This window comes from Eulemur rufifrons, chromosome 30 (assembly GCF_041146395.1).
Source record: "Eulemur rufifrons isolate Redbay chromosome 30, OSU_ERuf_1, whole genome shotgun sequence".
Lineage (NCBI taxonomy): Eukaryota > Metazoa > Chordata > Mammalia > Primates > Lemuridae > Eulemur > Eulemur rufifrons.
This window is the reverse complement of record NC_091012.1, coordinates 104311833-104328129: the sequence shown is the minus strand read 5'-3', so window position 1 is coordinate 104328129 and position 16297 is coordinate 104311833. Positions and strand designations below refer to the sequence as shown.

Here is a 16297-nt window from a genome sequence, read left to right as displayed (position 1 = left end):
TGTCATTGGATTTAGGGCTCACCTGGATGTTCCAGAATGATCTCATCTGAATATCCTTAACTTAATTACATCTGCAAAGACTCTTTTTCCAAATAAGGTAATATCCACAGTTTCTGGAATTAGGATATGGACATTATCTTTTGGGGGGGGGTCACCGTTCAACCCACTATAATATGTTTCTAGGCTTAGATAGACCAGATTATCTGTTCTTATATAGAACAGATTTCATAAGCAGTTATGGCTTATGCTATGTGATTAGATGGTATGGCATTATTAAGCTCAAAGCATGATTTTGCAATCTATTTTGTAAAGATTTCCCATAGTATAGTGGTTACCATGTTCGCCTCACAGAAAAGAATATCACTTGGAAAATATTGAAATACTTCAGGATACTGATAAATCCTTGGCTCTAGCATTCTTTCCAGATCTAAGGTAGGATTTCCCACAGCACTTCCCTTCCCAAAGACAGTAGTTTGGCACAATTGTAAATTGCCACCACTGCTTAACCGCTGGCTCATTAAAGGCACTCTAGTAATTTATAGAAATGGATCAACATGTTAAGCAAAATGGTAATTCAGTATCTCCCACTAGTCACTCAGAACACTGAGCTCTGTGCAAAACACATTAAACAGATATGTCTATAATCCCTTCTTACCCACTTACACAAAGTATTGTATAAGAAGAAACCACCAGTTTTTGTTTTCTGTGGACTTAGCTTTTTTCCCTGTGCAGCACCCAATTAACTTTAATTGGCTAGGATTCTTGGTAGGAAGGTCATTTTGTTGCTACCTGGCCAACCAGCATGTTTAAGGTAGATTACTTTTCCTAATTTGCTCAGGTCATATTATTAACTCTAAATCTTCTGTAAGTGAAACCAACAAGCATTTATAGAGCTGTCCTTGCAAAGTAGCAAATGGAATGAGCCCTTATTCATTTAAATGGCATCATTTGATTATATGATTATTTAGTCCTATACTCTGAGAAGTGATGTCAGTTTAAACACAACTGCACCCACTGAGAATTAATTGCTTTATTAGATCATACTTTGTGCCTTTACTTTCATGTTATACAGAACTTGGACAGTGTTTCTCCTCAGAGAACCTTTATGAGCATTAAAGGCTAAAATGTTTGCTTGATAGCATCTGTTCCTCTGATCTTCTGGAAATGTGGACACATTTATCTTCCACCTGCAATTGGTTGATTTTTTTTCAGGTCTATATCTTGGTGAGATATAGACCAAGGTATGTATGCTTTTATGTGAAAGTGTTCCCTCGTTGCTTACGTTACTAGACCTTCGTTGCTTATATCATTGCCAGGTTAGCTTAAGAAATCATGATATACTTTTCTGTTTTTGAAAAGGCAGAATCACAAAGCTGAGGCTGCCACAACCATTTAAGTCATGTTTCCAGGCTGCTGAACACATTTCTGTGCCTGTTTTTACTCAGGGGCCTGTTGAACCAGAGGATAATATAAGCCCAAGTTGTAGCTGTACCCGTAGCATCATCCCTTACCTCTGACATTTGAACTTTCCATACAGCTAGGGCTCCCTTCCAGGGATGGGGTTTGAGACCTCACTGAGTTCCACAGTATGCATATCATTCTTATCCCCCTCTCCCTTAAGGGAGTTCACTGATAGTGATAAAAACTGATAAACCAAATAGTAAAAGGTTAATAAAGAGAATGAGACTAAGGGCATTTTTTAAAGTTGTAAGTATAAAGGATAACAACTAGAATAAAACTACAAACCTTCCTAAATTAAAAAGTATATATATAAATAGGCCCAGTGTGGAGGCTCATTCCTGTAATCCCAGCACTTTGGGAAGCCAAGGCAAGAGGATCACTTGAGGCCAGGAGTTCAAGACCAGCCTGCGCAACATAGTGAGACCCCCATCTATACAAAAAATTTTAAAAATAGCTGGGCATGGTGGCATGCACCTGTAGTCCCAGCTACTCCAGAGGCTGAGGTGGCAGGATCACTTGAGGCCAGGAGTTCAAGACCAGCCTGCGCAACATAGTGAGACCCCCATCTATACAAAAAATTTTAAAAATAGCTGGGCATGGTGGCATGCACCTGTAGTCCCAGCTACTCCAGAGGCTGAGGTGGCAGGATCGCTTGAGCCCAGGAGTTCAAGGCTGCGGTGAGCAGTGATTGTGCAACTTCACTCCAGCGTAGGCAACAGAGCAAAACCCATCTAAAAAAAAAGTATATGTATAAATAAAAGAGTAAAGAATACACATCTGGTAGAGAAAGAAACATAGAAAATATAGCATAATACATATAATTATAAAATATGACAGAGTTGAGACCAAACATATGAATCTTACCAGTAAATATGAATGGCATTTGAATTTTCCACATAGCTAAGGCTTATTACAGAAAAAGATTGTCATTTTGGCTCACAAAACAAGATTCAACTATATTCTGTATATAAGAGCATACCTAAAACACCTATTCAGAAAGGCTAAAAATAAGGAGATGGACAAAGGTAGACCAGGAAAATGGAAATTAAAACAGCTCAGGGGCCGGGCGCGGTGGCTCACGCCTGTAATCCTAGCACTCTGGGAGGCCGAGGCGGGTGGATCGCTCGAGGTCAGGAGTTCGAGACCAGCCTGAGCAAGAGCAAGACCCCGTCTCAGGCCGGGCGCGGTGGCTCATGCCTGTAATCCTAGCACTCTGGGAGGCCGAGGTGGGCGGATCGTTTGAGCTCAGGAGTTCGAGACCAGCCTGAGCAAGAGCGAGACCCCATCTCTACTAAAAATAGAAAGAAATTATATAGACAGCTAAAAATATATATAGGAAAAAAAAATTAGCCGGGCATGGTGGCGCATGCCTGTAGTCCCAGCTACTCGGGAGGCTGAGACAGGAGGATCGCTTGAGCTCAGGAGTTTGAGGTTGCTGTGAGCTAGGCTGACGCCACGGCACTCACTCTAGCCTGGGCAACAGAGTGAGACTCTGTCTCAAAAAAAAAAAAAAAAGAGCAAGACCCCGTCTCTACTAAAAATAGAAAGAAATTATATGGACAACTAAAATATATATATACAAAAAATTAGCCGGGCACGGTGGCGCATGCCTGTAGTCCCAGCTACTCGGGAGGCTGAGGCAGTAGGATCGCTTAAGCCCAGGAGTTTGAGGTTGCTGTGAGCTAGACTGACGCCACGGCACTCACTCTAGCCCGGGCAACAAAGCAAGACTCTGTCTCAAAAAAATAAATAAATAAAAATAAAAAAATAAAACAGCTCAGGGATAACAAGAATCTATTTAGAACTCAGGAAAATCAGCAAGAAAAAATCAAACAACCCTATCAAAAAGTGGGCAAATGACATGAATAGAAACTTCTCAAAAGAAGATATAAGAATGGCTAACAAACATATGAAAAAATGCTCAACATCCCTAATCATCAGAGAAGTGCAAATCAAAACCACAATGAGATATCACTTAACCCCAGTGAGAATGGCCTTTATCAAAAAAACCCAAAACAACACATGTTGGCGTGGGTGTGGAGAGACAGGAACACTCATACACTGCTGGTGGGACTGCAAACTAGCGCAACCCCTGTGGAAAGCATTATGGAGGTATCTTAAACAGATTCAAGTACACCTGCCATTCGATCCAGCAATCCCATTATTGGGCATATACCCAAAGGAAAAAAGGTCATTCTGTAACAAAGACACATGTACCCGAATGTTTATAGCAGCCCAATTCACAATAGCAAAGATGTGGAAACAACCCAAATGCCCATCAATACATGATTGGATTAGTAAGCAGTGGTATATGTATACCATGGAATATTACTCAGCTATAAGAAATAATGAAGATATGACATCTCTATGGTTCTCCTGGAGAGAGTTGGAACCCATTATATTAAGTGAAGTATCCCAAGAATGGAAAAACAAGCATCACATGTACTCACCAGAAAACTGGTTTCCCTGATCATCACCTAAATACACATCTGGGAACGACACCAATCTGATATCAGACTGAGGTGGGGGGTGGGGGAGGGGATGGGTGTATGCCTACACAATGAGTGCATTGCGCACCGTTTGGGGAATGGTAACGCTTGAAGGTGCTGACTCGGGAAGGGGGGGCGTGGGGAAGGGAGGGATATATACCTACATGATGGGTGCAACGCGCACTATCTGGGGATCAGACATGCCTGGAGCTCTGACTTGGGGGGAAAGGCGGTACATGGGCAACGTATGTAACCTGCAATTCTGTATCCCCCATAACAATAAGATGAAATAAAAAAAAAATAAAACAGCTCAGGAGTGGTGATCCTGATATCAGATGAGGTAGAATCAAAGCCCCAAAGACAAAGGAGGAGACTTTTTAATGTTAAAAGCTATAATTCACCATGAAGATATACTTACAAATATTTATGCACTGAATAATACAGCAACCATGTTTATAAAGCAAAAGCTATAGGAGATACAGATAGAAACACACTAATCATAGGAGACTTTAAAATACCTCTCACAGTCTTAGATTAAGTGAACAAAAAATACGAGATCGATCTAAACAGTAAAGTAGATCTGATGGATAGCTATCAAACTCTATACCTTGACATTAAAGTTAACAGACAATAGGCCAGGCGTGGTGGCTCACACCTGTAATCCTAGCACTTTGGGAGGCCAACGTGGGAGCATTGCTTGAGGCCAGGAGTTTGAGACCAGCCTGGGCAACATAGCAAGACCTGATCTCTCCAAAAAAATTTTTTTAAATTAGTTGAGCGTGGTGGTACATGCCTGTAATCCTAGCTACTCAAGCAGCTGAGGCAAGAGGATCACTTGAGCCCAAGAGTTGGAGGCTACAGTGAGCTATGATCAGGCTGCTGCACTCCAGTCTGGGCAACTGAGCGAGACCCTGTCTCTTAAAAACAAAAAAAAAAGACAGTGCACCTTCTTCTTCAAATGACTTGGTACATACACAAAATATGATCAAATATTAAATCACAAAGAAAACATCAGTAATTTCCATTAAGTAGAAATATTTTAAACAATACTCTGATCACAGTGCAGTAAAATCAGAAATTACTAACAAAAACAAAGATTCTTCCACATCTAAATTTAAAAACTTTCTGTTAAACAATTCTTGGGTAAAAAGGGGAAATACAAACTGAATTGTAGATTTTTAAAAATAATGAAAATGAAAGCATCACATCTCAGACACTTGTTCCATATTGTAAGTTGTATGATAAAAAGGAGACAAGCATTGTTCAACCTACTTTTTTTTTAAGAGATAGAATCTCGCTATGTTGCTCAGGCTATTATTGAACTCCTGGGTTCAAGTGATCCTCCTGCGTAAGCTAGGACTACAGGCATGCACTACCGTGCCCAACTAATTTTTTTTTTATTTTCTGTAGAGAAGGAGTCACACTGTGGTGCCCAGGGTAGTCTCAAACTCCTGTTCTCAAGCAATCCTCCCGCCTCGGCCTCCCAAAGTGCTGGGATTATAGGAATGAGCCACTGTACATGGCCCTCATTAATTATTAAAATTGCTTTTCATGGTTTCAGCATGCATTATCATTTTTATGGTCCCACACTGCTGTGCAAAGTGGGACTGCCTATACTTTGTGGCCTCTGCAAATAAATTTGAAAACCTAAATAAGATTAATAATTTCCTATGGAAATACTATTACTAAAAAAGACCCCATAAAGAGATTCGTTTCTGTAGAAGAAGTACAGAAAATTATTAAGGAACTATTTCACCCAAAAAAGACCAGGTCCAGATGGTTTCACAGGTTACCAGATACTCCCAGTAATTTTCAGATTATTCTAGAACCTTGGAAAGGAAGGAAAACGTCTTAATTCCTTTTATGAAACATGTATAACACTGATACTAAACCTGATCAAGATAATAGAAAACTACAGATCAATATCATTCGTGAATATGATAGAAAAATATTAAATAAAATATTAGAAAACAGAATACCATACCATACTAAGAGAATATACATCATGACCAAGTGACGTGCATCCTAGAAATATATTTCAGTGTTATGAAATGTAATAATGTACAGTGTATTAATGTATCTAAGGAAAAATTCTATTTTTCCATATACACTGAAGAAACCTTTAACAGAATTTAACACCCAGTCATGGTAAAAACATTAAAGAAAATAGCAACTGTAAGATATTTTCTGAGCATTATAAAATGTAAATATCTTAGTCCTAAACCTAGTATCTTATTTAATGGGGAAACATTTTCCCCATTAAATTTCCACTAATTTCAGGAAGAAAACAGACATGCCCACTATCTCCATTACTATTCAGAATACTGGTAGACATATTAGCCAATGCAATTGAACAAGATCAACCATTTAGAGATATAAGACTTGGTAAAGAAGATGCAAAACTGTTTGCAGATGATATGGTACTATATCTTGAAAACTGTAGAAAAATTGGTGATAAAACTAACCCAAGCAATAAAAGAATCCAGTAAGGTAGTAGGTTATGAAGTTAACATATAAAATCAATAGTTTTTATAACCAGTTAGAGGACATAATCATACCTGGGCCATGTTGTAGTGTTAGAAAATCAGGAGTTGGCCGGGTGCGGTGGCTCACGCCTGTAATCCTAGCACTCTGGGAGGCCGAGGCGGGTGGATCGCTCGAGGTCAGGAGTTCGAGACCAGCCTGAGCAAGAGTGAGACCCCGTCTCTACTAAAAATAGAAAGAAATTATATGGACAACTAAAATATATATATACAAAAAATTAGCCGGGCATGGTGGTGCATGCCTGTAGTCCCAGCTACTCGGGAGGCTGAGACAGGAGGATCGCGTGACCCCAGGAGTTTGAGGTTGCTGTGAGCTAGCTGATGCCACGGCACTCACTCTAGCCCGGGCAACAGAGTGAGACTCTGTCTCAAAAAAAAAAAAAAAAAAGAAAGAAAATCAGGAGTTGTTCAAAAAAGGATGTGACTATCAAAAGAGCACAGGCATCAATCTGAAAGAGCTCCCAATGGCCAAAGGTAGAGGAATTTGAGCAATAAAATAAATGACAGTAATACTGAATTATAAACCCAAAGAATAAAATTGATATCCATAAGTCTATAATGATACAAATAAAGAATGGAATAAATAAATGGGGGAGAAGGGACAGATATTTTTATAGAAGAAATGAAGGAAATAGAAAATCACCATTAAAACACCACAGTAAAAATTGTTGTAGGCAGGATATCCACCAGTTGACATTAGAATTAGTTCATGACAGTTTGAGGAGAAACAGAATATTTTTATAGTCTCAAAGTATCTCCTCCAAGACATTTTATTACAAAGGGAAATATATTAATAGTAACCTAACAGTGGAGAAAACCAGCAAAACACTACCTGAACCAAATGATCGAGTTTAATATTGCCACTAATAAGACATCAATATTATACATCCATGATAAAATGGAATGAGAAGGGCATAGCATCATTTCTGTGGTATTCCTGTCCAAAAAATGCATAACGAAAATCTAAACATGAGAAAACATCAGGCAAGCCCAAATAGGAGGAGCCATCATAGCACAAAATACATGGCAAATACCACACACACAGAGAGAGATATATATATATATCTCTCTGTGTGTGTGTGGAGACAGGTTCTCACTATGTTACCCAAACTGGTCTCGAACTGCTGGCCTCAAGCGATCCTCCTAAAGTGCTGGGATTGCAGGCATGAGCCACTGCACCCAGCCACAATACATGGCAAGTACTTTTCTAAAGTTACAAGGTCATAAGAGACAAGGAAAGACAGAAACTGTGACAGATTGGAGGATGCTAAGGAAACATGACAATGAAATTGCAATGTGGGGTCCTGGACTGAATTCTGGAACAGAAGGACATTAGGGGGAAAACTAGTAAAATTTGAATATAGTCTGTAGATTAGTTAATAGTATTATAGCAATGTTAATTTCCTGGTTTAGGTAATTGTACTCTGGTTATGTAATATGTTAACATTAGAGGAAACTAAGTCAAGGGTATATGGGAACTCTGTACTATTTTAGTAACTTTTGTGTAAATCTAAAATTATTTCTAAGTAAATAATTTAAAAATGAAGTGATGACCAAATAAACAATTCTAAGTTATCAGTGGACTTTTGTTGCTTAATTTAAGAGAGTTAAGAATTGTTTGTTTTATACAATTTTTTAGTAAGCTGTATTATTGATTTAAATTCAAGGAGCCCAAGGAAATAATTCAGGAAGGACTCCTTTACCCTTTATTAAATCCAGAATAAACTGGCTTCCCTGTTAGTACTTCAGACCTTTCCAAATAGGAGTTGATCTGGCCATTTAGAAAGTTAGAGATGTTTCTCTTTTTGGATGTGGAGAATGGGTAGGGATAGTCTTTTAAAAAGAACATTAAATGATATTAGTTCCATAGTGATGGTCTTCCTAAGGTATGTGCATTATCTTCCCAGGTATTCCGGAAGGACCTCATCAGCGCCATGAAAATTCCAGATTCTCACCACATTAATCCTGACAGCTATTACCTCTTTACTGATACATGGAAGGAAGAATGGGAAAAGGGAGTCCAAGTACCAGCCAGTCCAGATTCTGTCCCACAGCCTTCTGTCAGGTACTTGCATGCTTGCATCTTTGACTTAAGAATGAATATTCTCAGGGTTATCTGTGTGCTGCTTGGGGAGAAACTTAGAGTGGCTAATTATACATTTATAATACAAAGTCATATACCATGTTTACCAGTTCATTCAGATCAGTGGCAGATTATACTAGACTTTTAGTAATTAAAGCCAAGCTCATTCATTTAGGGATATTTTGTGCCATTTATAGGATGAAACCATTTGAAGGCCAATGTGAAATTATATTAAGGTTTTGAGACCAGGATTTCCAAGTCTGACTCAACAATCAATAACATTTATTAGTCTTCAAAGAGAAACAGGACATTAATTATATAACACCTGTCTCAGTCTGTTTTCTGTTGTTAGAATACCTGAGACTAGATAATTTATAAAGAAAAGAAGTTAATTTGGCTCACAGTTCTCGAGGCTGGGAAGTCCAAGGGCATGGTGGCAGCTTCTGGCAGGAGCTTTTGTATTGTGTCATAACATGGTGGAAGAGTGAAAGAGCGAGCAAGTGCATGCTAAATAGACTGCAAGAACAAGCAGAGCTTACTTTTATAATTACCAAGTCTCGCAAGAACTGTTATTCACTCCTACAAGAACTAACTCATTCCCACAGGAACTAATCCCTACTGTAATAGGATTAATCAATTAATGAGGGCTCAGCTCTCAAGACCCAGTCACCTCTTAAAGGCCCCACCTCCCAACACTGCTACATTGGGAACTAAAGTTCCAACACATGAACTTTTGGGGCACACATTAAAACCATAGCAACATGCATGAGAAGTTGCTTCAGTGTAATAGGGGCCTCATAGTGATGGTATCTATAAATGGAGGGTCAAAAACATACAGAGTTTGTAAAATTTATAAACCCAAATGAGAGGAGATTACTGGAATAATTGAGTTGACTATAAACACATGGCCTTCATTTACAAAGATTTGTGAAGAAAGTTGAAGTAGGAAAAGGCTTTGGTTTTGAGGAAAGAGAAGAGGACTTTTCTGCCAGAGAAAGTATTAAGTTCAGCTTCTGAAGAATAGTAACTGGCTTTAGAAGCCATTTTTTCTTACTGGTCTTTGTGTTCTCAGTGCTTTACACAAAAGCTGGCATGAAATGAAATGTTTAGTATAAGTCTGAGTGAATGAAGGAAGGAATGAATAGAATGTAGAGTGCCAAATAAAAGGGCTGGTGGGACCTGCCGGTTACTATGAGAAATTGTAGATCTCATTGTATATCCATCTATTTCTACTACATGTTAGGTTCTTAAATGGCAGAGATACTATCCTTGAATTCTCTGCTCCTAGCACCAGGTTCTTAGGACCTAGTCATGCTCCAGTAATTGTTGAATCATTTCTAGAAACCCAAGCCCAGGCTGTCCTACCCACAGAGAGGCTGTCCATACTCTGCTAAGGAAAGCTCCACAGCCTTGCTCAATACATGTTCTGAGCCTCAAAAGCTCATCATCAACACCATCTCCTGCCTCTTAAAAATCAGAACAGCATCAAGAGTGAACACAGGAGTCGAGCATTTTCATATCGTTGCTGTCACTATTTTTATATAACTGTAGCAGACCTGGTACTTAGCTGACCCACCACCATTCCATTGATACTCCAAGGATTATTAAGAGTAACTAACATCTTAGGCCGGGCGCGGTGGCTCACGCCTGTAATCCTAGCACTCTGGGAGGCCGAGGCGGGTGGATCGCTCAAGGTCAGGAGTTCGAGACCAGCCTGAGCAAGAGTGAGACCCCGTCTCTACTAAAAATAGAAAGAAATTATATGGACAACTAAAAATATATATATAGGAAAATTAGCCGGGCATAGTGGCGCATGCCTGTAGTCCCAGCTACTCGGGAGGCTGAGGCAGGAGGATCGCTTGAGCCCAGGAGTTTGAGGTTGCTGTGAGCTAGGCTGACGCCATGGCACTCACTCTAGCCCGGGCAACAAAGCGAGACTCTGTCTCAAAAAAAAAAAAAAAAAGAGTAACTAACATCTTGACTTTGGTCTTGTTGATAAGTCTGTGTCAATTGTCTACTCATTGGAGGTGATTTTAATCTTTCAGGTTAAGTGGAGAATGTCTAATGTACAACTTTAAAAATGGTATCTATCTGATGATAGATACCATCATCTATCATGGTGAGCCATAGATATATAGGGTAGCAAGAATGGACCAGTGGTTTAGGAATAGTACATTTAAGGGACTAAAACAGCTTGTTCTCAAATTGAGAGATGTGTACTTCCTAATTAATATGAGGCCTCAGTGCTCTAATTTGTTCTGAGAGTTTGGAATACTCAACCATTTCCAGTGCTGTGAATTTTTGCTAAAATCTCCTGTTTCCCATAGTTCTTTGCCTATCATATAAAACTCTTAATTGGGCCGGGCGCAGTGGCTCACGCCTGTAATCCTAGCACTCTGGGAGGCCGAGGCGGGTGGATCGCTCAAGGTCAGGAGTTCGAGACCAGCCTGAGCAAGAGCGAGACCCCGTCTCTACTAAAAATAGAAAGACATTATATGGACAACTAAAAATCTATATAGAAAAAATTAGCCGGGCATAGTGGCGCATGCCTGTAGTCCCAGCTACTCGGGAGGCTGAGGCAGCAGGATCGCTTAAGCCGAGGAGTCTGAGGTTGCTGTGAGCTAAGCTGACGCCACGGCACTCACTCTAGCCTGGGCAACAAAGTGAGACTCTGTCTCAACAACAACAACAAAAAAAAAACTCTTAATTGAAAAAGGCAGAATATTAAATTATTGATCATATTAATTTTTTTAATTAAATCCTGAACTGGTTACTCTTGGTAGGTACAATGTATTGTTTTCTATTTTTTAGACGGCACCAATAAGAATCATACTGTAATATATAGCCTTTCCTATGAAACAGTGATTCTCAAATTGTAGGGTGTATCAGAATCATCTGGAAGGCTTGTTAAAACTAATTTCTTATCCCTACCCCTAGAGCTTTTGATTCAGTAGATCTGAGGTGTGAGGCCTGAGAATTTTCATTTCTAACAACTCCCCACACAATGCTCATGCTACTAGTCTGAGGATGACACTTTGAGAACAATTGTTACAGAATATTTTTATCGTATTTCCTGAATTTAATAGAAATCTCCATGTTTTTGTCAACTTCCTTGGATTTCTCTTTTGGCTTTCAATATGAATCAACCATATGGGAGGCTCAAGTGATTTAGGATTGACGCTTTATATTTGGAATACCTAATCTTCTCATCTGAAACTGATTATTTCATCTACCCTTAGGTATCATCATTTCACATGGGTCAAACTGTGTCTTGTGATTTTTCCTTTTTGGATTTTGTAGGCCACCTTAAAAATTAAATCTTTGTGATATGATGTGATATTGGAGCATTGATGAAGAATTAGTTTTTATATCCTTCATCAAATTTTCGAAATCAAAGGAATTCAATTAACATTCTTAGGTACTGTATAAAGTCAAGCTTATTTATTCAGTCCCATGGTATGAAGTTATTCTCAGACTGGTCTTTTGCCTAGGGCCTAGTCTTGAGAGTTTTTGACAAAGCTTCTTATTTGCCATCCATATATCTTTTCGAAATGTATCTTCACAAAAAAGAAAGAAAATAAAAGAAAAAAGAAATGTATCTTCATGTCTTTTGCCCATTTTTTAATTGGATTCTTGGGGAGTTTTATTATTGAGTATTAAGAATTATTTATATATTTGAGATATGAATTTATTGTCAAATATATGGTTTGCAAATATTTTCTCCCAGTTTATTATAGACTGTCTTTTCATCCTGTTGACAGGATCATTCACAAAGTAAGTTTGTGATTTTGATGAAGTTCAATTTATTGATTTTTTTTTCTTTTGGATCATGCTTTTAAGATCAGGTCATTGTCTGTAAACCCCTCACCAGCCCTATGTCCCAAAGATATTCTCCTGTGTTTTCTTTAAGTTATATAGTTTCATATTTTACATTTAAATGCATGCTCCATTTTGAATTAATTTTGTATAAGATGTAAGATCTAGGTCAAGGTTCAAAATCAGGCAAGTTGATTCCTCCCACTTTATTCTTTTTTCAAAATTGCTGTGGCTATTCCAGTTTCTTTGTTTTTCCATACAAATTTTATAGTAAGCTTGTCTATATATACAAAAAAAATCTTACTGGATTTTCATAGGAGTTGCATTAAACCTATATATCATTTAAGGAAAATTGACATCTTTACTATGTTGAGCCTTCCAATTTTCCATTTATTTAGATCTTCTTTGATTTCTTTCATCAATATTATGTAGTTTTCTGTAAGATGTTTAGTAATCAATGAAAATAAATAAAATTTTAAAAAATATTATGTTGTTTTCAGCAAACAAGTCCTGTACTTGTTTTGCTCAATTTATACTTAAATGTTAAATTTTTTGAGCAATTGCTAATGGTATTGTATTTATAATTTTGGTTCCTATGTGTTCATTGCTAGTACATACAAATATAATCAATTTTTGTATGTTGATCTTATATTCCTGCAACCTTGCTGAGTTACTTAGTTATGATAGGTTGTTTGTTTTGTTTTGTTTTGTTTTTAAGATTCCCTGAGATTTTCTTTCCTTTTTATTTTATTTTATTTTATTTTTATTATTTTTTTTTTAGACAGAGTCTCGCTCTTTCCCTCCTGGCTAGACTGCAGTGGCATCAACCTAGCTCACAGCAACCTCAAACTCTTGGGCTCAGGTGATCCTCCTGCCTCAGCCTGCTAAGTAGCTGGGACTACAGGTGCATGCCAGCACACTTGGCTAATTTTTTCTAATTTCAGTAGAGACAGAGTCTCACTCTTGCTCAGGCTGGTTTCAAATTCCTGACCTCAAGCGATCCTCCCACCTCAGCCTCCCAGAGTGCTAGGATTACAGGCATGAACCAACCATGCCTGGCTAGGATTTTCTTTTTTTAAGGCCATCATATCACCTGCAAATAAGGAAGGTTTTATTTCTTCCTTTCCAACTGTTGACCTTGTATTTCTTTTCTTGCCTTATTGCAATGACTAAAACGTCTAGCAATGTGTTGAATAGCAGTGGGGAAAGCAGACATCCTTGCCTTGTTCCCAATCTTAAGGGGAAAGCATTCAGTCTTTCTTTCAATATTAAGTATAATGTTAACTGTAGGATTTTGTAGATGTTCTTTATCAAGGTGAGGAAGTTTGTTGTAGTTTTTGTCATGAATGTGTATTGAATTTTGTCAAATACTTTTTCTGTGTCAAATGATATGATTATGTGATTTTTTTTGTCTTTAGCCTGTTAATACTGTAGATTATATTGATTGATTTTTGAAGATTGAACTAGCCTGCATTGTTGGAATAAACCCCCCAAGTATTAGCTTGGGCTGCCATAACCAAATGTCACAGGCTAGATGACTTAAAAAACAGATTTATTTCTCAAAGTTCTGGAGGCTGAAAGTCCCAGATCAGGGTACAGCAGGGTTCAGTTTCTAGTGAGGGTTCTCTTCCTTGCTTGCTGCCTTCTCACTGTGTGCTCACATGGCCTTTCCTTGGTGCATGTGCAGAGAGAGATCTTCCTCTTCATATGAGGCCACCAGTCCTGTTGGATTAGAGTCCCACCCTTATGACCTCATTTAACCTTAATTACCCCCTATAGGCCCTATCTCCAAATATAGTCACATTGGGGGGTTAGAGATTCAACATAGGAATTGGGGGAAACAATTCAGTCCCTAGCACCCAGTTGGTCAGGGTTTATAATCTTTTTTTTTTTTTTTAAGAGACAGGGTCTTATTCTGTTGCCCAGGCTGGAGTGCAGTGGAGCAATTATAGCTTACTGGAACCTCAACTTCCTGAGCTCAAGCAATCCTCCAGCTTCAGCCTCCCAAGTAGCTAAGAATACAGGCATGTGCCACCACACCTGGTTATTATTTTTTTTTTTTTGGTAGAGACAGGATCTTGCTGTGTTGCCCAGGCTAGTCTTGAACTCCTAGCATCAAACAGCCTCCTGCCTCAGCCTCCCAAAGTGCTAGGATTACAGGCATGAGCCATTGTGCCTGGCCTAAAATTCTTTTTATTAACATATACTACTTGATTTTATTTGCTAATATCTTGTTAAGAATTTTTATCTTTGTGGGGAGTTAGCTACACTCCCCGTAAAAGTTCGGGTCCCTCAGACAGGGGTCGTCGCAAAGGATGAAAAAATAGTAGGAAACAAATAAAAATAATACACAGAGCCAAAGATATAGTTTATAAAGTAAAGATTTATTTTTTTTTTTTTTTTTTTTTTTTTTTTGTTGAGACAGAGTCTCACTTTGTTGCCCAGGCTAGAGTGAGTGCCGTGGCGTCAGCTTAGCTCACAGCAACCTCAGACTCCTCGGCTTAAGCGATCCTACTGCCTCAGCCTCCCGAGTAGCTGGGACTACAGGCATGCGCCACTATGCCCGGCTAATTTTTTCTATATAGATTTTTAGTTGTCCATATAATGTCTTTCTATTTTTAGTAGAGACGGGGTCTCGCTCAGGCTGGTCTCGAACTCCTGACCTTGAGCAATCCACCCGCCTCGGCCTCCCAGAGTGCTAGGATTACAGGCGTGAGCCACCGCGCCCGGCCATATAAAGTAAAGATTTATGAAGATAGATAAAGCACGGTGCCCGGAAGATTACATCTCTTCCTGTAGAAATGCAACCAAGACTGAAGTTTTACACAGATGCTTATAGCACAGGTACAGGTTTTCGGTTGCCAAGGGTAATGGGATTTACATAATAATAGGTAGTTTGGTTTAGGGTCAAAGTCTTCTAAAAGGCTACTACAGATCCTTCAACTAACTCTGTCTAGGTGAACAATGAGTTATAAAATCTTCTTAGGCTGGGCATGGTGGCTCACGCCTGTAATCCTAGCACACTGGGAGGCCGAGGCAGACGGATTGTTTGACCTCAGGAGTTCGAGACCAGCCTGAGCAAGAGCGAGACCCCGTCTCTACTAAAAATAGAAAGAAATTATCTGGCCAACTAAAAATATATATAGAAAAAATTAGCTGGGCATGGTGGCGCATGTCTGTAGTCCCAGCTACTCGGGAGGCTGAGGCAGTAGGATTGCTTGAGCCCAGGAGTTTGAGGTTGCTGTGAGCTAGGCTGAAGCCACCGCACTCACTCTAGCCCGGGCAACAGAGCAAGATTCTGTCTCCAAAAAAAAAAAAAAAAAAACATCTTCTCAGGGCAAACTTCTAAGTTTTATGATAAGGCTATTACTTTAGCAAAAACAGAGACATTGTGGCTCTGTTTATTGTGTATTAGAACAGAGATTTCAGAAGTCAAGCATGAGCTGTCTCTTATGCTATTTACTTTAACCTCATGGTTCCGTCTGGGCCCCGCTCGGGCAGCATATCTTATGATCAGCTCTCATCTCCTATAGCCTGTCTTTGTTGATCAGCTCCGGAATCCCATGGCTCTAGGCAAGACCTGCTTTGTCTTTCAAAACAGGTGAGAGCCATAGGCCAGGATAGCAGCATCACCTTGGAAAGCAGCTGCTACTGACCATTGAGACACCCTCCTGAGACAAGGCAGCTTTTGATATGCGAACTAACACGTTTACATTTTCCTTTAGGGCAAAGCCTTGCAATACTTCTGAAATCATACCTGTCTCTAAAAATATATGGGGCATTTCTATAAATCAATATTTCTTAGGCGCAACATATCTTGAAGCCCGACGCAATGGCTCATGCCTGTAATTCTAGCACTCTGGGAGGCCGAGGCAGGAGGATTGCTTGAGCTCAGCAGTTCAAGA

General features: G+C 39.2%; 1 protein-coding gene across 2 annotated transcripts in view; it reads left to right on the top strand.

The window, feature by feature from the left end:
• JADE3 (jade family PHD finger 3) overlaps positions 1-16297 on the top strand; it is a 136454-nt gene that overhangs the window by 77368 nt on the left and 42789 nt on the right. For both annotated transcript variants that reach the window (XM_069463139.1, XM_069463138.1), the window contains exon 4: positions 8401-8558. In XM_069463139.1, coding sequence (XP_069319240.1) covers positions 8401-8558 — 158 coding nt within the window. The remainder of the gene's footprint in view (positions 1-8400; positions 8559-16297) is intronic.